The sequence below is a fragment of the Castanea sativa genome, chromosome 1, assembly GCF_040712315.1.
Source record: "Castanea sativa cultivar Marrone di Chiusa Pesio chromosome 1, ASM4071231v1".
Lineage (NCBI taxonomy): Eukaryota > Viridiplantae > Streptophyta > Magnoliopsida > Fagales > Fagaceae > Castanea > Castanea sativa.
The window spans coordinates 13,391,207-13,413,729 of record NC_134013.1 but is presented as its reverse complement, the minus strand read 5'-3'; the positions used below and the strand labels follow the sequence as shown (position 1 = coordinate 13,413,729).

The following is a 22,523-nucleotide window of genomic DNA, read 5'->3' as shown; positions in this document are numbered from 1 at the left end:
TCATACTAACTAATGTCTTTAGAGTATTAGTTAAAAATCTATTTTAGGAAAAATTTTAATACCACTTTTATGGAAAATGAAAAAATTTGTCAAAACATTAATTGCTTTATTTACTTTTTTCATAAAAACTTTCTTTAAATGGATTATTAACTAATGCCCTAAGGACATTCGTTAGCATTTCTCTTTTATTAAACAAACAAACTACGAACATTTTTCCTTCACTCCTTCAAATTAAAGAAGGGAAAACTTATTACAACATACATAAGACCTATTTACAAAAACAAACTTAGTAGGAGAATGAGCAACACTATTTAGTATTTACATCTCTTTTAATCCCAACTAAAATGCTCATAAGTCAAAACAACGGCTAAGATTTACAGTTCTACCATGGACTATCTAAGGTCACTAGAAGAACCTTCTAGTTCTATGATCTGATGGGAGCAAAATTAAGGGTGTGCTATTACATTTTTCTCAATCATGAAAATATATCCCACATGTGGATCCAATAGATATGACCCATATTTATGTGAAAGGAATGCATAATACACCGATGTAAAGAATAATTTCTTCAATTCTTGGGCTCAAGATTTCTAAAACCAATTGTGCTAAGGTTTCTATACAATTAATGCAGGGCAAAAGTTTGTTACTTGCTGTAATTGAAACCAACTATGCTAAGGTTTCAATTTGTGGTGCTATTTCTTGTTATACATATGTAATTTCACCGCTAAAGGGGGTGTTTGATTCGCTGTGATGTACATATGACATTAAAGTTTTTGGTTTATATTATTTTTTCTAACATTACCATAATCTAAAATTACAAAATATATAACATTACTTTAATCTCATTATATTTCTAAACAATGTAATGCTATATTTTTGTATTGAGATTATATCAATGTAAAATTACAATAACGTAATATTACGGTGTAATGCAACATCACTGCAAACCAAACTCCTTTAAGTGTGCTCACTCTTTTTTTTTAGTTAACTGAAATGTTGTAAAAGACCAGCCAGAGGACGAATTATTGCCTCTGCCAAAATACAAAGCCACATGCAACCGGGAACTTTTAGCTAGTTTCCGTGCGCTTGATGGGGGCTACCATGTTTGAAATTTAGTACACTGTGACAATGCAACAAACTTGAAATGTATTTCATTTCTATTTTATCAGGGAGATAAGAGTTTATCTTGAGTCATCATAAATCCTTTCCTAAATCCAACAATTCTTATGGGGAACCCTTGCCAATTCCTTCATAGGCCGAAAAGGAATTGGTGCTGCGTGCCAATGCTCATTCTAGGAGTTGGTCTCAGTATATTTGTCCTACACAATTAGCTAGCAAAAGTTTTCCAAGTTGAAGGAAGCCTGTCTGATATCAGAGGGGGCAAGTTCGCACATTCACATCAAGAGGCAGTAGGCGGTATTCAATATCGAGCTCCTTGAAAACTTTGATCATCTCTTCAAGCAGGAGGTCTCTCCTAATCCATCTCTCCTTTATGTCCTGATAATTCATTTTGTGTGTAAGCCACACTGACATCATCAGTTTGTTCATGTCTATAACGTCCCTCATTATCACCATTGGACCTGGCTGCCAGTGCTCATTCTTGCTTTCAACATACCTGCAATTTCAACAGCGATGAGGCCCTCAACAACAAAAAATTATTTAAAGAGGAATTTAATTTTTTGGTGGCAAAACATATGGATTAACAACAATATGCAGGTCCTATCATCAATTCATAGCTCCTGATACACCTGAATGGCCATGTCAAGTAATGCAGAGTCACCCATTACATGGCCTTCTAAGTTATCATTCCAATTAGATAATTTAACATGTCTACAACAATCAGAGCACTGAGGGGTTGGTTTTGAGAAATAAATTTATTAAGAATTTAAAACAAAGCAGATTATCTCAGGTTGGGTGTTGGCCCAAGTATGTCTATTGACTCTCACTAGTGATTGAGAACTGCATGTGTAAGCTTTTGAATGGAGAAAAACCGTATGCAACTTTACAGAAGAAATTATATCTCAATCCAAATACTAGAATGAATATGAAGTTCTATAATTTTACAGTCCATAAAAAGTGGAAAGGCATATGGGCTAGTCCATGCTCATGGAAAGAGAAAAGTGATGCACTAACGATAGTGTTGCGGTTAATGGTACCACTAATACTGTGCGTGATTCTAAATGTGTAATAGAGTCTATATCTCTAGGAATTGAGTTGTACTAGGGAAAAATTAACAATAATAAGGAAGAAAGAAGATGCATGACCATTCATACCTTGTTATTCTTTCTTTCATGCTGGTGACCTTTTCCATTGGGGTGGAGATGTTAATACAGAAATCAATTGCATCTCCCATGTCTGGACTACGATGATAGTTACCAATGGGCTTAGTAGCTAGAATACAGTTAGGGTATATGATCTTTTGGTTATCATATCTCAAAAAAACTGTAGTTAGTATGTTCATCTCGTCAACTACCATCTGAAACCCAAAGAAATATAAGTTACAACACTAATGAAAGATGAGAAACTGGCTTGTGTTTTCATTTATTTTCTATGAAACATAAATTAGAACACAAATGAAATATAAATGCTCATATGAGAGTGCATAATAAACATCTTTTTAAGCCTCCTTTCTTACCTGGACTCCGTCCACTTCACAACGATCACCAACATCAAACGGATGCATTACAAATAAGAAGATGATTGCTTCAAATACTGTTCTGCAGGTATTCCCAAACATAAACACCACCAAAAGAAGCTGTGAACTTATAAACACGAGGAAGTGGGTAATTGGAACTCCGAGTATAATCAGCCATAATATCAATGTAATGATAGCTACAACAATGTTCAACAAAGTATGGAGTTCGTCCACAGCAGTTTTTGTATCAGTGAGAGACAATGCTAGTGCCTTTCTCTCTCTAAATGCTTTAACCTAAAACAAAAGTGAAGTTAACTTTATGTCATTGTTTCATAGAAAATAAATGAGAGCAAAATTCAGTTTCTTTTCTTTCTCCACTAGGAAATGTCCATCAAATAAATCAGAACAAAAAGAGCATATTTTACATTGACATAAAGAGTCATACCACCCAGTCCCTAAAGAAGGACTTGCTGAATCCCTTATTCTCAGCTGCTACTCCAAACAGATGCATTGTCTTCAAAGCTTCTTCTTTACTCATAAAGTGCATCACGTCCTCGAGGTAAATGTATCTTACATAGAGGTTTGCATTGCACAACGATCAGGACAGAAGGGGACATCAATATTTCAAAAGCAAATAATAAGACAAGAACTACTTCATGAATGCTAGGAACAATTTTCACAATTTTTCTTCCAACTTGTTAAAGTGGCAAGTTATGATTGGTGTTTCATCACTTTTACATTAGTCCATCATTAACGTCACTTCTATTATATATCAATCACAATAAGTTACATCGACGTTGTGGAAAATGTTGTGAAAAGATTTGTGTCTCACGGACTTGCTGATAGAAAAAAGAGAGGAAAAGCACTAGTATTTTATACCCTATTTTGTCATCTGATGGAAGAAAAGAAACGGTGAAAGAATGTAAGAACTTACTCCGACCCTGGCTTTGCCACATTCTGAAATATCCTCTTGGCTGCCTCTTTTGCCTGGCATTCACTTCTAATTTGCAGCAAAGCTTCATCCTCAGTTTTTGACTCCAGTAACTGCTCATCCAGAGTGGATAAATCCCCATGCTGGATAATATTAACCAACCTCCTCATATTCCACGCTGATACATTCTTCTGATTCAGCTTATGTAGTTGATCAACAGAGATCTCCTCATTTTCCCTTTTAGACCTTTTCCTCAAAAATCTAGAATTCTTCCCAACCTTGGGACTTTTTTCTAGTCTACCACTTCCTATCACCCTCCTACTCCTGGAAGGCAGAGTTTCCCCAGGGTCACCAGGCAAAGTAACCCCAGCTTTCTCTGGCTCTCGAATCTCAGCCATAGCTTCCTCTTCTTGAGTGTCATGCCGTTTAAACAATGGTGGACTAGAGAGCGTTTTGATCACGTACTGATTGAACAAAGCCTCCTGGATTCGTTCAAAGAATGTGTTTACATGAAATTTTGAAGCCAGGACCTTAACAAGCAGAGTTTTCAGGAGCCATATTACAGTACCCACAAGAAAACAAACAAGAACCTTATTTACATAAGGCAAAATCTTGCTCTTTGTCATCCTTGTAACCTTTTCATGGAAAATACTATGCCATACAAGCAAGACCAAACCCAACCAGAGGCAATTCTGAACAGATCTCCTCAGCCCATAAACAAAATATAATACCCGTTTTCGCAAAAGATAATTGCGTTCTATATAGAACACAACCAATCGAATTCCCCAACCTGAGACTAAACGTCCACAGATTAATGCTAAAACCATTATTTCCCACTTCCATAATGGAAGATCACACACTATGTGCCTCTTTATAAATGGGAACCAAAGGCTACAAACTAAGGCTGCAATAATCAAAATGAGACTCACAAATTGAAGCATTGTCAGTGTGCTGAATTTTATTCTCTTATATTCTTGAGGGATGTCTTCAGTATCGTCGTCGTCCTCATAATCTTGATCTTTCTCAGGCATTCTTCCAGAGTTTACTGAACTTTGACACGGTTCCTCTGGCGGGTCTATCAGCCTAGACTTGGTGATGCTCATCACTGGCTTCCACGAGCCTTGCTGAAATGAAACATTTGAACTACACTTTACAACCTCTGCTCCACCTGAATTCAGGTACCCTTGGTGGTTTTCTTGGTCAGACAACGCTTTATTTCTTCGTCGTACGGATTCACTTCTTCCCTGAAAGTTATTGCTGCTTGGACTTCCGTTAATCTTTTTGCTATTATCATTAATATCATCAAGCTGGATTACTACTTCTTCTTCTCTTTGACTTCGAGCCATCTGATAGTAGTTTCTTTGTAGTTACTCTTTGTGGAAATGGTGGTGCTGTTATTGTGTAGCAGAAGAAAAGCTTGGTTTCAAGGGCTTTATGATAGGTTCCATAAAAGCACCAAAGGCAACACTCCAGATACAATTGTTCATGAAAAGCACTTTTTTTTTTGGTGATTCTACAGGGGCTTAAAGCAAAAAGCAAGCCCACTAATGGCTCATCAAGACCGAAGAATCTCAACTATAGGTGACTAGCTTGAAATTGTATGGAGGGAAGTAACTAGCTTGAGATGCTCTGCAAAGTTGCTCAGTCTATATACGAGTCTTACTCCATTTTCCTTGTCTTACACTTGCATGAAATGTAATGTAATCGTAGTCAACTGTTAAAGCACTCACTATCACAATAAAAGTCACTTCTACTAAATAGTATAGTTTCTTTCCTCTAATTATTCTTCACAACCAAATACAGAAGGTTTATACTTATTTTTCATTCTCCATTCTCCAATTTTTCCATTATCTTTTATCATACACGTGTTGAAAAAACTAACCCTATGTTTCCATATATTTTGTTTTCTACCCATCCTGACAAATGGAATCTAAGTACCAAGTATCATTTGCGTTTTGTTGCTTGAGTACTTCGCCCTACCCCAAAGGGGGGAGAAAGGTAGGTACAATGCCTAATTGCCTACCAGAATAAGAGATCTAATTGTAACATTGAAATTTTATTAGATGCTTCTAGGATACCACTGACGGCAAGGCTAATATGTGTTTCCTGATTTTGATTTTTGTTTAGACAATAATTTATGGAAAAATGCCTCCATCTAAAAAAAATAGAAAAAAAGAAAAAGAAAAATGCTTTACTTATACACTGAGGTGATAAGTGATTCGTTGCTGTCACGTGCATAGAGTAGAACTAGAATCACTATGAAGGGGATATCCTGGCACATCGAAAATCATCTCGAACAGTGCTTATTGGCAAGGAAGTTGAATGTGGATTAGTTGGATTCTTCTTTCAAATTGGGTCCTCATGTTTAAACACCTCCAGCCTTCATGTTTAAACGTCGAGAAAATTTGAGCCTTTTCAATTCTAGATCACCACAGTCCAAAGTCACTCAGGAAAAGAAAGAAAAAACATCTACTGAAAGAAATGTTTGGATTATTACTAAATTCAGTAACTGTTCAGGCAATATCTAGTCATTAGTAGATTAACAAAAGAAAGTTCCAAATGGAGAAAAAAATAAAGTGAAAGGAACTTAGCAAAACAAGATTATTACATCATTACATGTGTTATAAACAGCCTTCTCACTTGCCAGTTGCACTTCAATCGACACTCTGTACAAAAGCAGATACTCTTCTAGGTGATTTCCCCTTCTGCCGGTCCATTCTCTCTTCTGCAACCTGTTCCAAGATCATAGTTCATAAAAATCCAGAGTGGAAGAGAAAAAAGGACAAGGAACTTTTCCATTCCCTCTTGGCCATGTGCCGCAAATTTCTAAAATTTCTGATCTTAAAGATGGATCTTGCTGCCAACATCTCTCAAGCAATTCCCCAAGCTTCGGAATTGTAGGCCTCGGACCCTGATATTCATGTCACCAAATCTCTATATTAATTTAAGATCTTTCTGTCTTCCACTAGTCTGCAAGGCCAAGTTAACTACTTCGTCTTTTTTTCTTTTTCTTTTTTTAATTCTTTTTTAATCTCTCAAAAATAAGAAATACCCTACCCTTCAAACAAACAGTCTATATACCAGCAGGTTCTTGGACCAGATGTGATTTGCCCGGCATACTCATTCTTCAGAATGGACCAAAACCCTCTTTGTAGGCATGGAGGTTAGTTAGTTGTGTCACCTGCTCAATGGTCAAAGATTCAGGGGCTAGAACAAATTATATTGTTGGTGAAAAAGGGGATGACAATGAACTAAAATTCTCTCTTGAACCAAAAGGGGAAATCACACGCAGATAAAAACAGAGACCTAGAATGACAGAAACAGAAGATGTTGTTGGGGTAGAAGAAGATTAACAAGATTTTATTTACAATGTCAAAAAATTTAATAGAGGAATACCTTCTGAACCACACCAACTGCTGCTTGTAATGGGGTCTAGTGTTCATGCAAAACGGACTTTAAACAGTTTAGGGTGCAAAGTGTAATATGGTGTATAGTTTAGGGTGAAAACGTGTAATTTTTCCTAATTTTTTAGAAGACATAGCAAATTAATTATCTGAAGAGAGTCCTATTTTCTTCACCAGCACTCATTATAACTACCAACAAAGTGGCACATTACCTTTCCTGTAAGAAACTCCCACACTAGAACTCCAAAGCTGAAAACATCCACTTTGTGTTTGATAACCTTCCATGCATCAACAACAAACAAACAAACATGTCAAACAGTTAGGGAAGCTACCAAAGCCACAAGATCAACAACATCATTTAAGCCATGCGACAGTGAGTAAACAAACAAACCCATATGAGGGTTGACAAATTTATGTCTCAACTTTCAACATTATAAAAGCTATAAAGAAATTTGACACAACAAATGTATATCCTAGTTTTTATCTATTATTAGTCGCATACCTGCGCGTTACGAGTGATAATTTATTTAGGATGATCTTATTAAATATTTTATAATACTATAAATTTAGTTATTAACCATTGGTTTTTCATTAGTTTTTAAGTTAATAAAAACCTTAAATACACCTCTTTTTTATTTTTTTATTTTTTTTTATTTTTATTTTTTACCTTTACACATACACATATAGTGAATCTTTACACATACCTTTAAGAAAACTCTATATATTTCATTTTTTTGGATGCGTAAAATTATAGACTACGACTCCATAATGATAGTGGCTGATTAATTTTATATTAATTTTTTTAGTGATCTTATTTGTAACGCTTCTTACCATTATCATATATTTACTAACTGATGATTTGCATAACAAAGAAGATAAATGAGAGGTAGCATTGATCATTATATTTTCGAAAGTAATAGTGTATAAATATATATATATATATATATATATATATATATTATAAATAAGGTTAAATGAAATGTCAAAAAATGGATTTCTAAATTTTCTAACTTTATTTCTTATGTAATTTCTACTACTATCAGAGAACATCTCTTTTTTAGTTATGATTAATATGGTTTCCATAGTTAGAGTTTGATTAGTTTTAAATTTAAATTTAGTACTATGATTGTATTTAATTGTTGATTGTTGATTTAATTTTTTAACTGAATTTAACGGTTTATGTTATTATACTGTAAAGTTTTTAAAGTTTTCCACACGGTAATCTCTATTTTATTTTTTATTTCTCCTTACAACCTCTTTGTTTTCCAATTAACAATTACTCATTGACGTTTGATTTTTTTCTTTATCTACTCTTTATTACTTTGTATTGGTTTTTTTTTTTTTTCTATACCATCTCTCTCTCTCTCTCTCCATTGGCAACCTATTGTTTTCCAAAATTTGATGATGATTCTATGAAATTAAATATGCATCATTAGTTTTTTATTTATTTTAAATTTAGTGTTTCTAACTTGATTTGTTTTGTATTTCATTCTTCCTTTGATGCATTGGGTGTGAGAATGAGTGTTTACCTAGCATTACTCCATTTAATGTGGACAATTTTATTTATTTAATTTAGGCAAAATATTATATTTTAAATTTTTTTAAAATAAAAAAGGAGTGGAAATATAAATAATTTAATGATATATATGGGGGATGAGGCTGAATTTAATTGTTAAATAAAATGATATGAGAAAAAAAATAAAAATAAAATACATAACAATAAACACTAACTTAGCCAAATAATTCTATGTAATATAATAATAGTACATTCTTATATACTATTTTTAATTATTTATACTGCAATATGATAATATTTAACAATCAAAGTCATAAAAAAAAAAACTTAAAACACAAAACTAAATCCCATCAACCAAAATAGAGTTCTAAAGAATACAAAACTTTATCGAGCTAAAATAGAGATGCAAGAAAAATAAATTAAAAATCAACCAAAAAATTGAGGGAGAAAGAGTGGGAAATAACCACTTTTTTGTGAGAGAAAATTATGTAAAGAATGGAAGAGTGAATGATAAATTTATACTAAGAGGATGATAATAAAAAGAAACAAAATAAAGGAAGATAAAAGGAAAGAGGAAGAGTGATATCAAGGAAGAATGTTTGGGGAGATGAAGAGGTAAAGAGAAGGAGAAAGGTTGGAAAAAGTGTAAATGTTAAAAAAAAAAAAAGAGTACAATTTTCTTTTATTTGAATTTAAGTAAAATATTACATTTTTTATTTTTTAAAACAAAAAGAGAGAGAAAATATAAATAATTTAATGATAAGGAGGATGTGGTTGAATTTAAATATTGAGTAAAATAGAAGAGAAGAAAAAAAAAAGAAAAATTAAAAGATATAACAATAAACACTAAATTATCCAAATTATGCTATGTAATGGAATACTATTTTATTTTATCTATTGTCTTGAATTTTTTATAATGTAATCGGATAAAATTTAACAATCAAAGAGCAAAATAATAATAATAATAATAATAATAATAATAATAATAATAATAATAATAATAATAATAACTTAACACTAAATCGTATCAACCTAAATTAGAGTTCTTAAAAACACAAAAATTTATCAACCTAAAGCGGAGATCCAGTAAAAAATAAAAATCCACCAAAACATTGAGAGAGAGAGAGAGAGAGAGAGAGAGAGAGAGAGAGAGAGAGAACCTTTTTGTGAGAGAAAACTATGCAAAGAATGGAAAAGAGTGACAAATTTATAGTAAGAAGGTAGGGATAAGAAGAGACAAATAAAAGAATATGAAGGGAAATATGAATAGCAATATTAAATTCTACAAGAAAAATATCTATTAGTGACCAAGAATTTTTGATGGATCCAAAAAGCCCTCTCAAAAAATCTTATTTGTGATGGCAAAATAAAGCCCTCGCAAATACTTGGTAAAATGTGAAATATTTGTGACCAACAAGAAAAGTTGTCGCTTTCACCCATAAGTCTATTTTCTATATCCAATTAATATGAAATCTCAGCTGAAATATTACTTTTACCTCCTTGTTCTTCTGATTTTTCCTGGATGTTGGTGCTATACTGCAGTCAATTCATTCTATCTTGTGTTGCTCCTTGGAGCTCAATATCCTTACATCTCACCTGCATGACATTTTTGCATCTAACATATAATGTTCTCTCTACATGTACATTAACTTCAAGTACCATGCTTTGAAATGAGTTAAATGATTGAATTATATATAGACTTTTTGTACTTTGTGATGAGTCATGACTTGAGCTTTACGTTAATGGTTTGGAATTAATCACATGGGATCCTTGTGTTCACCATCATGAACACCTTGTATTGGTTTTCATTTGTTTTCAATTTGATTTAATAATTTTCTTATTACCTATCAAAAAAAATTAATCACATGAGGCCTGCTCTACTGTTCTGCTTCAAAGGATCAGTTCTTCTAAAACTTTTCTCGGTTTAGCACTTGTTTTGTGATACGTTTATGTATCCTTAATAACTATTTTATAATGAATTTACATGCAAAAAATGCTTTATATTCTTGAAAATAGTGGTGGTTAGTAGTAATTGATGAAAGAAATTCTACTCTCTGTAACTTGATATAAATTTATATATATATATATATATATATATATATATATATATATATATAGACACACATTTCTTTTTGAAGATGTACACTATTCAGTGAAGTTCCTTAAAGCATGCTTACAAAGAACTTCCACTTCTTCTTTTTTCTTTTCTTTTTATTAATTTATTTTATTTTAATCATTGCAGGAATTCTTAAAAATAGTAGCTTAACTGGCTGAAGAAGGGAAGGTACAGTGGCATTATCTCTGGACAATTTAAAACAAATACCTGCCGCTATTTTTAGTAAATTCATTAGTATTAAAATTGGGCTTAGGTGGATATGCGGAGCATTGTCAACCCAAATTAGATCTCATGAAATGGCTCTAATTCATGTTTATATTGTTCACCTTCTTCTGCCTTCTCTTCCTGTCTTCACTTGCCTGAATTTTTTTTTTTTTTTGGGATAAGTAATGAAAAAATGTTAAAAATGCAAAAAGAGTGTCACCTAAGTGACACTATTTTTTGGGGTTGAGAAGTCAGACATAATTGGCTTGTAATATTTTTTTTTGGGTTTGTAACTTTCTTGAAACACATGGGAATTCATCCAATGTCTGTATTTGACATGGCACTGTACACTTTACCAAAGTGCACATATTCTAAAAATGTATATGTTTATTAATCTTTGGTTATAGACCAATACATAGGCTATGTTAAAGTCACTAAATTTGTCCTCTTGAATACCCCCTTCCCCTATACTGTTTATAGGTGGCATTGAGGAACATAAGAAGAGATGCTTTAAAAGCCTGCGAAAAACTTGAGAAGGTTTGAATCCCTTAATCCCCTGCCCTGCTTTTTTCACACTCTCCAGTAATTGCTTTTTTGAGTCCAACCCCCACTCTCTTCTTTAAAAGTCCTTTGCTTTGGTTTACTTTTCATGCAGGAGAAAAAGCTCTCTGAAGACATTGTGAAGGACTTGTCAAGTGATTTGCAGGTAACTTGATACTTTTGAAACTTCACAAACATGGGATCAACTGTATGGAGCTTCCCCTCATTCAGCATACACAGGGACCTGATCTAGATAGGCTTTCTTTTGTATTAAATAGTAAGATCACATGCTTTTTTGTTTTTTAAGTTTTTTGTGTGTTTTTTTATGTTATTAAATATGGGGTAATTGAAAAATGTTAAATTGGAACTGCTATAAAGTTTTGGAACAGTTTTGGTGAATTATTGTAGGACTAATGTTGTATAGGTTTTTTTTCACCTTTTAGTTGTTCATAGCTTGTTGAGAAAATAAGAAGGGTTTACATTTTGCGTTGTGTACTTGTATAGTCTTGTCCCATTAGCATGTTTATATTTGTGCTTGGGGTGTCTAGCTTGGCTATTGCCTGATTTTTACTTTCTTTTTGTTTGCGTAGGCATCATTGAAGACTGAATGGGAGAAGAAGAAGGAGATGTATTTCCCCATTAGGAAGTATGCTATCAAGGTGTAGGGTGTAGGGCCTTTAGTTTATGTGATCTTGCTACCTTGCGACCATAAATCCATTTGGTTTGCAAATTTTGCCATTTGTTTACTTAATCTTAATTTCATATTGGTGGGACTTGATCGATTGTTTAACTACTTTGGAACTTTGATTATGGTATTAGCTTGGAACTTTGATGATGGTTATAAACAATGTTATGTATTTTATAAGATATTTCTATGTCAATATAATGTTAGTTTGGAGACATTTGTGGTGTTATCTAGTTACATTTGTGGTAATATCTTAGTGGAGCTAAAATTATTATAGGTTATTTGTAATAAAAATGTGGTTTTAGAACCCAAGAGGGAAAAAAAAAAAAAAACCCTATAGCGGTGCCCGTTGCTGAAGGACTAAAATTATGAAATAACTGAAGACCGATAGTGGCGTTTATAGCCCGCTGCAATAGCCCTTGTCGCAATAGGCCAAATAGACCTTTAGCGGCGATTTTGACCTGCAGCAATTGTCCAGTTTTGTAGTGTAATGTCCTCACTATTATTCCTAACTAATTGCGAGGGGTTAAAAGCCCTCATAAATAAATTTTAGCGACGGCATTATTTGTCTCTAAAAAGTAGGTCGTTAATTTGAAATTCGCAAATAACTATTTGCGAGGGTATAAAGGTCCTCACAAATAGTTGTTAACGACGACTACTCGCCCTCGCTAAATATAAGTCGTCGACTTTTCTCGTTGTTTGGTAATATATTTGCGAAGAAGAATTTGTTCAGTAACGACAATAAATTGCCCTCATAAATTATCTATTTGCGAAGGCATGGTCGCAAAATCTCTTTTAGCAACAAGAGCAAATACGACGGCCTTCGAGGGTCACATGCTCTCGCTAATAGTTTTTTGTGACAATATTTGAATTTTTGCGAGGGCATTTTACTCTCGCTAGTAGACTATTTTTTTGTAGTGAAAGTAGAAGAGTGGGGAGATAAAAAGGTAAGGAAAGAATAAATGTTGAAGAAAGTGTAAATATTAAAAAAAAAGAAAAGTGAATGTAAAAAAAATTATAGGAAAATTGGAAATAAAAAAGAAATATATATAGATGTTAAAACCGACAAAGATGAATATGTAAAGTTAATAATCTATTTATATTTTTTTGGTAAAAAATAAGAATAAATAATAATTATGTGGCGAATGACGTGGCAATGAGGTGATGCAATAGGAGCTCAGCAGGAATAAATGCCATGCTTCAGCTTTTAGTAATACTAGTAAGTTACCTGTGCGATGCATAAATAATGTTGTAATATTTTATGTAAGATGGTTTTGGAGAATGCTGTATAAGTATTATAGCATAATTGTTATAAAACTTTATTTGTAATTAGCTCATCATAAAAAGCAATAATTATAAATTGTATACATATATCCATTATAATTATTCAATTGAAGTGATGAGAAATAAAAAATAAAAATAAAAACTTTGGAGGAATATTATAGAGTAAAAGTTGATATAAAATTTATATTTATATTTTTCCTTAATTCTAAAACAAAATACATATTCTAAACACCCACAATGAATTACATCATTTACAAAACCCATAATTAATCCACAACTTCTGACCTTAACATCAAAATAGTAATTGTTGTTGTCACTCAATATAAAATGCAAACCCCCCTTCCTTGGTTGTAGCCAACTCATATGGGGTAGGATTAGATAAAACAACAATGTTAGGGCTTGAAAGATTGAAGGTAAATAATTAATATCGTTTTGGTTTGTATATTTGACATAGGATGATATGAAGGGTTATGGGTAAAATTATATATAAAGAAATAGAAGTGCAAGAGGTGAAAATGGTGAATTAAAATGTAAAAAGGTTTGTGGTATGTGTGAGGGATGAAAAGTCTTGAAACATTGAACCAAAGTATACAAAAAATATTTATTATTTAATTAGAAAAGTCTTGAAACATTGAACCAAATGAAATAAAAAATCTATATTTAATTTGTTTTTATCTTGAGAATATTTCAATTCTCATTGCATAAAATGTGTCACTTGATAGAAGCTCATACTTTTCCACATGAGGTCTCTGCTTTTATATATATATATATATATATATATATATATATATATATATATATATATATTGACATTGATGATTATAGAAGCCAATTTCTAAATTCCCTCCCGTTATGCTATGTGGCATATCAAATGTCTCCGTTCAAGGTCAAGTAACATAAGAATTCGTACGCAGCAATGTTTAAAACAAACACCGCGTGACATTGCCTAACCCATTTCCAATTCTTTAATGACTTATAACTCATCCAATTGAAAACACTTCCACCTCCTCCCACCTTTGTACTATTCCCTCCAGGAACAAAGGTTTCATTCTTAATTTCTGCTCTTACATTGTGTATGCATTATTCTTTCCATATCATTCAGTATTGTTTAAATTCCATCTTTCTAATTAATTTCTGAATTTTAATTTCCTTTTTTCTTCTATCTCTCTCTCTCTCTCTCTCTCTCTCTCTCTCTCTCTCTCTCTCTCTCTCTCTCTCTCTCTCTCTCTTTTCAATCGCAAAATACCATATTTTTGTGCCAGATAAAGCCATTGGGTCTTTTGCAATAAGAGTTATTGAATCAAAGTGAAAGATTCGGCTACCGGCTATCCTAATTTTCCATTAATTTTTACAATCTTTTGGGTTATCTTTTGTTGATTTTTGTATTTTGGTTAGAGTTTGTTTTTGTTCCGCATATTTTTGTTCAATTTTTTTCCCAAGAATTTGGATTAATTTATATCTTTGAACTCTAGGCTTTGAAACAGTTTTATAAATTGAACAGTTTAAAGACTAAAATAAAGCTTAGATTGCACTAAAAAAGTTATTCATCAAAAAACAAAGTAACTTGATTAAAGACCTACTCTCTTAAATCTCATTACTTCTTTAGGTTTTCACAATTTTTTGAATTGCTTATGTGGTGCCCACACCACTTAGGACCTTAACTTAACCATAGGTGACCTTAATGTAAGGCTAAAAGAATTTATGGTTGGGATTTAATTTATCACTAGTTGTGAACCTGTGCGTTGCGCATGATAATTATTTTTATGGTGGTTTTATTAGATTTTTTTATACAATTTAAACTAATTTAATAAAGAGTAATGTATTTTGTAATTATATTTTTATTTATTATAAGAATACTCATAAATGTAATGTAGGAAAAATAATAAATCATAAATTTAATAATTTTTGTTGTACTAAAATGAAAAAAATACAATTTTTCTTAGAAATTCAAAAGGCAAGTTAACGAAAATATTTATTTTTTAATAAAATTTATTTATAACATTTTGTGAATATTAAAAAGAATATAAAATTTGAAAATTATTCTTTTAGTTTTAATCAAACTTTTTCAAACTTATTTTTTCTGCCCACAATCCAAAACACTGAAAAAAGTAACTAAAAAATTTAATAAAACTTAACTATGATTAATTGGACCAATTAGGAAAACAATTTTTTGTTTATAATCTACTAAGGTTATTTTCTTTGTAGAAATTGTAATTTCGTACACCCAAAACAGATTATCAAATAAACAATTATTAGTAAAATCTAAGAATTAAATTTCTATATATGCATTGTTATAATAATAATAATAATAATAATAATAATAATAATAATAATAATAATAATAATAATAATAATAATAATAATAATAATAATAATAATAAAAGTAAAATTGCGAAAGATAAAATTTGTTTCTCATCCAATAATTTTTATTTAGCCAACCTTTGCTTTTCTCTAAATAAATGACATTATAGAGTTCTTCTAATACAATTATTAAGAGTACTTTGTCCACCACAAATGCTTAAAAAATAAACAAAAATGATTAAAGTTTCATAGTTTAACATCTAAATTGAGCACTATAAAAATCATGCTATTAAATTACAATAACTACCAAATTACATTATACAAATCATGCTATATAGTAGAATAATATTATATTTTTATATGCTATATTTAATCATTTACAATAGGATAATATTTAACAATCAAAGAGAGAAAAAAAAAACACAACAATTAAAAAAAAAAACAAAACTGGATCGCATTAACCTAAAGTAGATTAAATAATATAAAAAATTATCAACCTAAAGCGAAGATGCAAGAAAAATAAAAATCCACCCAAAAAATGAGAGAGAGAGAGAGAGAGAGAGAGAGAGAGAGAGAGAGAGAACCTTTTTTTTAAAGGGAAAACTATGCATAGAATGAAAGAGATAGTGACAAATTTATAGTAAGAGGGTGTGAAATAAAAGAGACAAAAATAAAGAAAGATGAAGAATGATATTAATGAAAAGGGTAGTGGGGAGATGAGAAGGTGAGGGAAGAAGAAAGGTTGGAGAAGTAGTGGGGAGATGAAAAGGTAAGGGTGGGAGAAAGGTTGGAGAAGTGTAAATATGAAATAAAAATAATTATAAGAAAATGGAAAAAAAAAAGATAATGACGTGGACGCTGATGTGGCTCACCATGAGTGCAGCAACATTAAACGTTACGCTTCAGCTTTTAGTAAATTTAACATCTAAATTGAGCACTATAAAAATCATGCTATCAAATTACAATAACTACCAAATTAAATTATACAAATCATGCTATATAGTAGAATAATATTATATTTTTATATGCTATATTTAATCATTTATAACGCAATAGGATAATATTTAACAATTAAAGAGAGAGAAAAAAAAACACAACAATTAAAAAAAACAAAATTGGGTCGCATTAACCTAAAGTAGATTAAAGAATATAAAAAATTATCAACCTAAAGCGAAGATGCAAGAAAAATAAAAATCCACCGAAAAATTGAGAGAGAGAGAGAGAACCTTTTTTTTGTAAGGGAAAACTATGCATAGAATGAAAGAGATAGTGACAAAATTATAGTAAGAGGGTGTGAAATAGAAGAGACAAAAATAGAGAAAGATGAAGGGAAAGATGAAGAATGATATTAATGTAGAGAATAGTGGGGAGATGAGAAGGTGAGGGAAGAAGAAAGGTTGGAGAAGTAGCGGGGAGATGAAAAGGTAAGAGAGAGAGAAAAGTTGGAGAAGTGTAAATATGAAGTAAAAAAAAATTAAAAGGAAATGGAAAGAAAAAAGATAATGACGTGGATGCAGACGTGGCTCAACGTGAGCGCAACAATATTAAACCCTATGTTTTAGCTTTTAGTAATATATAGATGATATAGATATACATCCCTCATAACTCAAGATCCATGCCCTCCTTGATGCACCCTTAATTGTATGATAGTAGTATAAAAAATTTGTCCCATCATTCATCTATTCAAGCACTGTTTTGAAACTGCTTCCCTAAAAGCCCTAGATTCATTTTTCAGTTAAAAGTACTTTCCTCCCTATTTGACAATCTTTTTTGGTTTTTGTGCAATTAAAAAGATGATATCATCTAGCATTCCATGTTCCTATTTGCACTGAAGAAATGGTAGAAGGAAAAAAAAGGTGATGTACATGGTACATTCGCCTTCTTTTTTTATTTTTTCAAAATTTTGAAACTAAATAGTAGGGTATAAGAACTAGAAAATTATGCCTAGCTAGAAACTTAAATATCTTTTGCTCAATTGAAATCAAGTTAACTATTTAAAAAGCATTGAATTCATATATAAAGAAACAGACCTCTGGAGCAATCCAATGGTATGTTCCAGTTTTGGCAGTCATAACACCAGATTGAGCTTACATTTCTAGCAATGCCAAAATCAGCAATCTTGACAACTTGGTAGACAATTTTTTTGAAATTTAGTAGATAGAAACCTAGAGATCAATCTTAAAGCCATGTTTACAACCAAGAAACAACCTAACAAAGCTCCCATCCAGAAGAAGCAATAATTCAAGGACAAGAATGCATGCAGCTGCCCTCAAATTTGGAAGCAAAAAGAGAAGGGAATATTAATCTAAAAGAAATACATAGCTTGTCAAAAAATTTCATGACAATCACTGGTGCCTTTTTATCAACTTTCGTCCATTAATACCTAATAAGCTCTCATTCTTGTTAATTACATTATTGGAGAAAACCATAAGTAGAACTCTGCCTTCTGAGTCCCTATTAAACTGAAATTAATGCCTTCACATCCTATCATACTACCTACAATCATGTGCCACATCAATTAGGGTCACAAGTCAAAATTTTAAGTCGGAGAGCAGTTCTTCGTCGTGGGTACTAGCCAAAATTGTTAATCAAAAAACAATTCACAGTTAAATTGGTCATTTTTCTTCAGAAAATGTAGCTGTCTTTTAATTTGAGCAAACTAGTGAAATAGGTTAAAACATCATTTTGACATGATTGTTTTTAACTATGTCATCAGCAACCCATCATCAGGCTATGATGCTTATGAAGCAGAGGACCAGCAAGCATCAATATCTCCAAACTAAGACAGTGATCAGCGAGTAAGCCATGACTTTAGGAAACTCCAAGGGAGGTAAGAAGTAGTCCTCAATATACAATAACAACAAAAAACATACAGATCTAAAGGGCAATAACCTAAAAATGAAAATCTCTTATTCCATTTATGTCCATCAAAAGATTGGTAGCTTTCAGGTCCTGATGGATTATATCATTGTGGTACAAGTAGTTAATTCCCTTGGAAACATCAATGGCTACTAAGACTAAGGATGGGAGTTTGAAAAAACCCTTTTGTTTATGCAGAAAGTCATAACTGCTTCCACCAGACATGTACTCTAATAATTTACCAATTATGTATTTTTAATCAAAATTCTATAACTAATGAATATAAATCAGAGCACCACAATACATATGCCATAAAAAAAAAAAAAATACCCATGACAATACACATAGGCTTGGAGGTTTTGTACATGGCTTGATGAATTGGACAACATTCTTGTGCTAGATATTCCTAAGTGTAGGAAATGAATAACAGCTTTTCTTTTTATAAAAATCTCCCAAAATATTGGCTAAATGACAGTAATCACAGTATACAAAGGCATAACATAGTCTAATGCTTGCGTTCCTTAAGATTTTTTTTTTTTGGGGTGGATTGGTGAAAGCCAAATTTTGAAGCTCTGCCCTTTTGCTTTGAGACTCTGCATTACACACACAAAAACACCCCAAATTGTATTTTATAATATGGAGTTACATATACAGAAAGAAACCCAGAAAAGTGAATGAAGGAAAAATGATGAAATTGTGGGTAATTCTACTGATTTCCCAAAAATGGAGATGCTCTAGTCCCATCTTCAAATGCTGGTACTTAGCCAAAGGGGTGTAACAACCATGCATAAGAGAGAGTCATAGATTATATAATATAGCTAATTAATCGAAAAGACAGAGAGAATCGTGTGTATGTAATTATAAAAGTACCTGGAGCTTAAGGAACTCAGGCTTTTTTGTGCTCGCGCTTGGACATAAAACATTTTAATGGAGAAGAGCTGGAACTAGACATTTTTCTCATAGAGACAGGCTAAGACCCCTGGATACAGCTGTGGACATGGGTGGTCCGTACACCTTTACTTACCTACACAGCCCTAAACAACACTGCAAGTAACAGTATACTGCATCACGTAGTGCAATTTGCAATTTTATAATAAAAAATTTTCCCAAATCGCATTGCACTACACCCTCTATAATATATTATCAATAGTTTAATAACCTAGATTTAAAAAAAGAAAAATTAATAATCCTAGCAAATGTTGATTATGAAAGTTAGTTTAAAATAAAGAAAAACTAGTTTAATAATTTAAAACTTGACTTAAAACAAAGAGAAAAATTAGTTTTGAGCTAGGCAGGAAAATCCAAAAATCTGAAAAATATACCGACTTCAAATCACATATTATATACTGTACCGCACATGTGATCGCAAAAATGAGGTGCAGTGCGGTTATGGTTTTGGCACCACACTACACTTTGTGATGCGGTTATAATTTTTGCTAAACTTTACCATAAAGTGCTTTGTTAAAAATGATTCAAAATCGTACCGCACAGTGAATACCCTTTTTGCTGGAGTCGCCATTTGAAATGGGAATTTTTGTAGCTTTGGGGGTTTGGGTTTTGGGTTTGGACCAGAATGCGAAAGCAGAAAATTATTCGTATTGAAAGAATAATTTAAAGAGCAAACCTTTAAAGTAGGCCTCAGCTTAATAAAAATGATCCAGCGAGGCCCAAACTTTGATTAATTGCTTAGGCCTACACGCATAGCGCAAGAATTCAATCCTGGGTTCCCAATTCTCATAGTCTCTGTTCTACTGTGGGCTAGCCATTCTCATAGGTCCAACTCTACTATGAGCGTTGGTCCCATGTAGCCTTTGCATGTGCCAAAATGACAAGGAAGCTTAAATGCACATACACGGATGTAGGCAAATACTGCCAGACGAATAATTTTTGAAAAATTATAACATGATACAGCAGATTGGACACTATTACGATACAGATATGACACAAGTTCAACATTCTAAATAAAGTGGCTATACTTCATAGTAAGGAAATTTGGGTCTGGGCCATTGAATCTTTTTGATGATGCACTATTTTTTTATGACAAAGTTTAGCTCCAAAGCAATTTGGAGTTATTTTATTCAACCTATTACGTATCAAGTTATAAAACTATCTATATGTATTATTTAAACATAGCAAATGGATGATCTTTTCAATTCCTTCATAGTAGGTTGGAGGAACATAACTCCAAACCTGTTAGGAGCTAAACCACTAACATCTTTCCTCAACTCTAAATTAAAGACAAAGTTTGGCTACGAACTTAGTTGTAGCCATAGGCTACAATTCTCACCCAAAAAAAATATATATATATGGCTACATATCTTGAAATTTTAACTATTGGATTATATTTTCTTAACATATATGTCGAATTTCGTGCCAATTGGACAATATTTACTATTCGATATATAAACTTATTTTTCATGCATAATTTTAGATAAAAAAAAATACTTGAAATTTAAACATTTGATTGATAAAGTTATTGGTCTTTAATATTCTGAAAATTTTGCAAGCATGGGGATATAAGAATAAAATGTAATCTAATAGTAGGTTTTGTCAAAATTCACATCCAATAAAAAATTATTGAGTGCAGTTATAGTTTTAGGTTACAACTAAATTTGTTACCAAACTTTGTCATTATTTTAAGACTTTGTCCGTCTTCTTATATTTTCCATGCTTGCAAAATTTCCAGAAAATCAAAGATCAAAAGCTATGTCATTAGTCAAATATTTAAATTTCAAGTTTTTGAAATCTAAAATATTACATAAAAAATAAGTTTATGGATCGAATAGTAAATAATATCCAATTGACGCTAAATTTGATTGCATGCATGTAGGGGTGGCAATTCGAGTTCGCGTGTCGGGTTCGTGTCGTGTCAAGTCATGAGTATTCGACTACATAGGTCAATACTAACCCGACATGTTTATTAAACGGGTCAAGATTCCTCAACCCTAACACGAACCATTTATTAAATGGGTCAGTCGTGTCGACCTGTTTATCAGCTTTTATCAAAATGAAAAATAATAATTAATGAAAAAACAAACAAATAAATATTTTTAATATAAAATTCAGAACTAACGAGTAACTGCATCACAAAGAATCATTCAAAATTAAAATATATCACAATATCACAAATAATTAATCACAATATGTCAAAGAAAATAAATCACAACAACTAATAAGTTTATATACCAAGAGTTTGAAGGGTATATTGGCAAAATATCATTTAATTAAACGGGTCAGGCGGGTCAAACGGGTTCTATGTGTTCAACACTAACCCAACCCATTTATTAAACGGGTTAACCGTGTCAACCCGAATATGACACGAACCCGTTAAGCCTCAACCCATAACCTGCTAATTTCATGTCGTGTCGTGTCGGGTTCACGGGTCGTGTCAAATTTTGCCACCCCTACATGCATGTTAAAAATGTAAAGAATATGCAATCTAATAGTTATTTTTTAAAATATGTAGATTTTTTTTTTTGGTGGGAGTTATAACTATTAATTACAACCAAGTTTGTAACCAAACTTTGTCTTTAAATTAAAGAATGAAAAACTTATTACAACATACATAAGACCTATTTACAAAAACAAACTTAGTAGGAGAATGAACAACAATATTTACATCTCTTTCAACCTCAAGTATATGCTCATAAGTCAAAATAACGGCTAAGCTCTACAGCTCTGCCCTAGGCCATCTAAGGTCACCAGAAGCAGCTTCTAATTCTATGATGGGAGCTAAATTAAGGGTGAGCTATTACATTTTCCTCAATCATGAAAATAATTTCACATGTGGATCCAGTATGATCCATATTTACGTGAAAGAGAGATGTAATACATCGATGTAATGAATAATTTCTAGAATTCTTTGGCTCTAGATTTCTAAAACCAACTATGGTAAGGCTTCTATACAACTAATGGTGGGCGAAAAGTTTGTTACTCACTGTAAGAAAAACTTAAATATTTCAATTTGTGGTGCTATTTCTTGTTATATATCTGTAATTTCACCACTATAATGTTGTAAAAGACCAGCCAGAGGAGGATTTATTACCTC

General features: G+C 31.9%; 2 protein-coding genes and 1 long non-coding RNA gene across 3 annotated transcripts in view; 1 reads left to right on the top strand and 2 right to left on the bottom strand.

Annotated features, from left to right (window-relative positions):
• Window positions 1–1,131: 1,131 nt before the first annotated feature.
• LOC142608858 (mechanosensitive ion channel protein 8-like) lies at window positions 1,132–5,063 on the bottom strand. Its single transcript, XM_075780521.1, has 5 exons — window positions 3,570–5,063; window positions 3,081–3,204; window positions 2,636–2,929; window positions 2,274–2,476; window positions 1,132–1,615 (listed from the first exon to the last, which is right to left on the bottom strand). Exons 1-5 carry the CDS (start codon window positions 4,910–4,912, stop codon window positions 1,372–1,374), a joined length of 2,208 nt encoding a protein of 735 aa, XP_075636636.1. The 5' UTR covers window positions 4,913–5,063; the 3' UTR covers window positions 1,132–1,371.
• Window positions 5,064–6,202: 1,139 nt separating this feature from the next.
• LOC142619798 (serine/threonine-protein kinase STY46-like) overlaps window positions 6,203–22,523 on the bottom strand; it is a 72,631-nt gene continuing 56,310 nt past the window's right edge. Inside the window, exon 16 of the mRNA XM_075793095.1 lies at window positions 6,203–6,298. Within this exon, the coding sequence (XP_075649210.1) occupies window positions 6,221–6,298 (78 nt within the window). The 3' untranslated portion in view covers window positions 6,203–6,220. The remainder of the gene's footprint in view (window positions 6,299–22,523) is intronic.
• LOC142622607 (uncharacterized) lies at window positions 10,593–12,242 on the top strand. Its single transcript, XR_012841931.1, has 4 exons — window positions 10,593–10,770; window positions 11,287–11,343; window positions 11,462–11,623; window positions 11,937–12,242. It is a non-coding gene; the product is annotated as an uncharacterized LOC142622607 (long non-coding RNA).

Excerpts from the sequence above, each read along its gene's own strand:
- LOC142608858 (XM_075780521.1), bottom strand. The coding sequence starts at position 4,912 with ATGGCTCGAAGTCAAAGAGAAGAAGAAGTAGTAATCCAGCTTGATGAT. Across the intron at positions 2,930-3,080 it reads CCTTCTTTAGGGACTGGGTG|GTTAAAGCATTTAGAGAGAG; the intron begins GTATGACTCTTT and ends CTTTTGTTTTAG. Across the intron at positions 2,477-2,635 it reads GTGAAGTGGACGGAGTCCAG|ATGGTAGTTGACGAGATGAA; the intron begins GTAAGAAAGGAG and ends TTTGGGTTTCAG.